Source organism: Hemiscyllium ocellatum, unplaced genomic scaffold (genome assembly GCF_020745735.1).
Source record: "Hemiscyllium ocellatum isolate sHemOce1 unplaced genomic scaffold, sHemOce1.pat.X.cur. scaffold_696_pat_ctg1, whole genome shotgun sequence".
NCBI lineage: Eukaryota > Metazoa > Chordata > Chondrichthyes > Orectolobiformes > Hemiscylliidae > Hemiscyllium > Hemiscyllium ocellatum.
In genome coordinates this window covers 118,434-123,433 of record NW_026869178.1, presented here as the reverse complement: position 1 = coordinate 123,433, position 5,000 = coordinate 118,434, and the positions used below count along the sequence as shown (strand labels likewise).

General features: G+C 61.8%; 1 protein-coding gene across 1 annotated transcript in view; it reads left to right on the top strand.

Moving 5' to 3' along the window:
• LOC132814148 (tyrosine-protein phosphatase non-receptor type 18-like) overlaps nucleotides 1-5,000 on the top strand; it is a 49,815-nt gene that overhangs the window by 30,673 nt on the left and 14,142 nt on the right. Inside the window, exon 6 of the mRNA XM_060823389.1 lies at nucleotides 3,935-3,973. Coding sequence (XP_060679372.1) covers nucleotides 3,935-3,973 — 39 coding nt within the window. The remainder of the gene's footprint in view (nucleotides 1-3,934; nucleotides 3,974-5,000) is intronic.

Below are 5,000 nucleotides of genomic sequence, written 5' to 3'. Positions count from 1 at the left end.
GTGTGTGACCTCTCACCCTCGGTGATCCCTGACCGAATCTCTGCCTGCTCCCTCTGTGTGACCCCTCACCCTCGGTGATCCCTGACCGAATCTCTGCCTGCTCCCTCTGTGTGACCCCTCACCCTCGGTGATCCCTGACCGAATCTCTGTCTGCTCCCTGTGTGTGACCCCTCACCCTCGGTGATCCCTGACCGAATCTCTGTCTGCTCCCTGTGTGTGACCTCTCACCCTCGGTGATCCCTGACCGAATCTCTGTCTGCTCCCTCTGTGTGACCCCTCACCCTCGGTGATCCCTGACCGAATCTCTGTCTGCTCCCTGTGTGTGACCCCTCACCCTCGGTGATCGCTGACCGAATCTCTGTCTGCTCCCTGTGTGTGACCTCTCACCCTCGGTGATCCCTGACCGAATCTCTGTCTGCTCCCTCTGTGTGACCCCTCACCCTCGGTGATCCCTGACCGAATCTCTGTCTGCTCCCTGTGTGTGACCTCTCACCCTCGGTGATCCCTGACCGAATCTCTGTCTGCTCCCTGTGTGTGACCTCTCACCCTCGGGGATCCCTGACCGAATCTCTGTCTGCTCCCTCTGTGTGACCCCTCACCCTCGGTGATCCCTGACCGAATCTCTGTCTGCTCCCTCTGTGTGACCTCTCACCCTCGGTGATCCCTGACCGAATCTCTGTCTGCTCCCTGTGTGTGACCCCTCACCCTCGGTGATCCCTGACCGAATCTCTGTCTGCTCCCTGTGTGACCCCTCACCCTCGGTGATCCCTGACCGAATCTCTGCCTGCTCCCTCTGTGTGACCTCTCACCCTCGGTGATCCCTGACCGAATCTCTGTCTGCTCCCTGTGTGACCCCTCACCCTCGGTGATCCCTGACCGAATCTCTGCCTGCTCCCTCTGTGTGACCTCTCACCCTCGGTGATCCCTGACCGAATCTCTGTCTGCTCCCTCTGTGTGACCCCTCACCCTCGGTGATCCCTGACCGAATCTCTGCCTGCTCCCTCTGTGTGACCCCTCACCCTCGGTGATCCCTGACCGAATCTCTGTCTGCTCCCTGTGTGTGACCTCTCACCCTCGGTGATCCCTGACCGAATCTCTGTCTGCTCCCTCTGTGTGACCCCTCACCCTCGGTGATCCCTGACCGAATCTCTGTCTGCTCCCTGTGTGTGACCCCTCACCCTCGGTGATCCCTGACCGAATCTCTGTCTGCTCCCTGTGTGTGACCTCTCACCCTCGGTGATCCCTGACCGAATCTCTGTCTGCTCCCTGTGTGACCCCTCACCCTCGGTGATCCCTGACCGAATCTCTGCCTGCTCCCTCTGTGTGACCTCTCACCCTCGGTGATCCCTGACCGAATCTCTGTCTGCTCCCTGTGTGACCCCTCACCCTCGGTGATCCCTGACCGAATCTCTGCCTGCTCCCTCTGTGTGACCTCTCACCCTCGGTGATCCCTGACCGAATCTCTGCCTGCTCCCTGTGTGTGACCTCTCACCCTCGGGGATCCCTGACCGAATCTCTGTCTGCTCCCTCTGTGTGACCCCTCACCCTCGGTGATCCCTGACCGAATCTCTGTCTGCTCCCTCTGTGTGACCCCTCACCCTCGGTGACCCCTGACCGAATCTCTGTCTGCTCCCTCTGTGTGACCCCTCACCCTCGGTGATCCCTGACCGAATCTCTGTCTGCTCCCTGTGTGTGACCTCTCACCCTCGGTGATCCCTGACCGAATCTCTGTCTGCTCCCTCTGTGTGACCCCTCACCCTCGGTGATCCCTGACCGAATCTCTGTCTGCTCCCTGTGTGTGACCCCTCACCCTCGGTGATCCCTGACCGAATCTCTGTCTGCTCCCTGTGTGTGACCTCTCACCCTCGGTGATCCCTGACCGAATCTCTGTCTGCTCCCTGTGTGACCCCTCACCCTCGGTGATCCCTGACCGAATCTCTGCCTGCTCCCTCTGTGTGACCTCTCACCCTCGGTGATCCCTGACCGAATCTCTGTCTGCTCCCTGTGTGACCCCTCACCCTCGGTGATCCCTGACCGAATCTCTGCCTGCTCCCTCTGTGTGACCTCTCACCCTCGGTGATCCCTGACCGAATCTCTGCCTGCTCCCTGTGTGTGACCTCTCACCCTCGGGGATCCCTGACCGAATCTCTGTCTGCTCCCTCTGTGTGACCCCTCACCCTCGGTGATCCCTGACCGAATCTCTGTCTGCTCCCTCTGTGTGACCCCTCACCCTCGGTGACCCCTGACCGAATCTCTGTCTGCTCCCTGTGTGTGACGCCTCACCCTCGGTGATCCCTGACCGAATCTCTGTCTGCTCCCTCTGTGTGACCCCTCACCCTCGGTGACCCCTGACCGAATCTCTGCCTGCTCCCTCTGTGTGACCTCTCACCCTCGGTGATCCCTGACCGAATCTCTGTCTGCTCCCTCTGTGTGACCCCTCACCCTCGGTGACCCCTGACCGAATCTCTGTCTGCTCCCTCTGTGTGACCTCTCACCCTCGGTGACCCCTGACCGAATCTCTGTCTGCTCCCTCTGTGTGACCTCTCACCCTCGGTGATCCGTGACCGAATCTCTGTCTGCTCCCTGTGTGTGACCTCTCACCCTCGGTGATCCCTGACCGAATCTCTGTCTGCTCCCTCTGTGTGACCTCTCACCCTCGGTGATCCCTGACCGAATCTCTGCCTGCTCCCTCTGTGTGACCTCTCACCCTCGGTGATCCCTGACCGAATCTCTCTCTGCTCCCTGTGTGTGACCTCTCACCCTCGGTGATCCCTGACCGAATCTCTGCCTGCTCCCTCCGTGTGACCTCTCACCCTCGGTGATCCCTGACCGAATCTCTGCCTGCTCCCTCCGTGTGACCTCTCACCCTCGGTGATCCGTGACCGAATCTCTGCTCCCTGTGTGTGTGACCTCTCACCCTCGGTGATCCCTGACCGAATCTCTGCCTGCTCCCTCTGTGTGACCTCTCACCCTCGGTGATCCCTGACCGAATCTCTGTCTGCTCCCTCTGTGTGACCTCTCACCCTCGGTGATCCCTGACCGAATCTCTGTCTGCTCCCTCTGTGTGACCCCTCACCCTCGGTGATCCCTGACCGAATCTCTGTCTGCTCCCTGTGTGTGACCTCTCACCCTCGGTGATCCCTGACCGAATCTCTGCCTGCTCCCTCCGTGTGACCCCTCACCCTCGGTGATCCCTGACCGAATCTCTGTCTGCTCCCTGTGTGTGACCCCTCACCCTCGGTGATCCGTGACCGAATCTCTGTCTGCTCCCTGTGTGTGACCCCTCACCCTCGGTGATCCCTGACCGAATCTCTGCCTGCTCCCTCCGTGTGACCCCTCACCCTCGGTGATCCCTGACCGAATCTCTGCCTGCTCCCTCCGTGTGACCCCTCACCCTCGGTGATCCCTGACCGAATCTCTGCCTGCTCCCTCTGTGTGACCCCTCACCCTCGGTGATCCCTGACCGAATCTCTGCCTGCTCCCTCTGTGTGACCTCTCACCCTCGGTGATCCCTGACCGAATCTCTGCCTGCTCCCTCTGTGTGACCTCTCTCTGGAAAAGCTGAGGGAGTCTGACAGCTTCCGAGGAGCGGGGAGAGTTGACGTTTCGGGCTGAAGCCCTTCCTTGGGAACGTGTCCCGTGGGCACACTCAGCGACCTATGCCACCCTCACACAGCCCCCCGCCAACTCCCTCTGCCCTGGCACCCCCTCGATAATTGTGCCCCGTGTTGTATCATCTGGAATTCTCCGTTCCACCGACGTATCTCCGACTTGTCTGCATTGAACCCAACGTTTGCCCCCTTTCCTCCGTAAATACCCCTCCAGCTACGTCAGGCCTCGGCAGCCATGTTGGGCCAGCCGTGGCGTTACCATGGTGATGGGATAACTCGTGCCTCTCTCTCCCGACTCGATCTGTTTGGTTTTTCCCCTGCAGGTTGTCGTCATGGCGTGCCGGGAGTTTGAGCTCGGGAAGGTATGTGAGGAGCAGACCGGTGAGTGGAACGCCGGGAGGGGGAGGCCAAGGGAGGGGACATTTCAGGCCGTTCCGGGTAGGCCCGACTGGGGCATGCATGGAGCCTCAGGTGTTGACCTTTCCTCAGCCTCCGTCCACCTGCTGCCAGGGCGGATCCGCCTCCAGCCCCTACACCCCCTCCCTATCCCCATCCCCTCCCCTACCCCCATACACCCCCTCCCTATCCCCATCCCCTCCCCTACCCCCATACACCCCCTCCCTATCCCCATCCCCTCCCCTACCCCCATACATCCCCTCCCTATCCCCGTCCCCTCCTCCAGCCCCCTACACCCCCTCCCTATCTCCGTCCCCTCTGCCAGCCCCTACACCCCCTCCCTATCTCCATCCCCTCCCCCACCCCCATACACCCCCTCCCTATCTCTGTCCCCTCCTCCAGCCCCCTACTCCCCCTCCCTATCCCCGTCCCCTCCTCCAGCCCCCTACACCCCCTCCCTATCTCCGTCCCCTCCTCCATCCCCCTACACCCCCTCCCTATCCCCGTCCCCTCCTCCAGCCCCCTACACCCCCTCCCTATCTCCATCCCCTCCCCCACCCCCATACACCCCCTCCCTATCTCTGTCCCCTCCTCCAGCCCCCTACACCCCCTCCCTATCTCCGTCCCCTCCTCCAGCCCCTACACCCCCTCCCTATCTCCGTCCCCTCCTCCTCCCCCATACACCCCCTCCCTATCTCTGTCCCCTCCTCCAGCCCCCTACACCCCCTCCCTATCTCCATCCCCTCCTCCAGCCCCTACACCCCCTCCCTATCTCCATCCCCTCCTCCAGCCCCCTACACCCCCTCCCTATCCCCGTCCCCTCCTCCATCCCCCTACACCCCCTCCCTATCCCCGTCCCCTCCTCCAGCCCCCTACACCCCCTCCCTATCTCCATCCCCTCCCCCACCCCCATACACCCCCTCCCTATCTCTGTCCCCTCCTCCAGCCCCCTACACCCCCTCCCTATCTCCGTCCCCTCCTCCAGCCCCTACA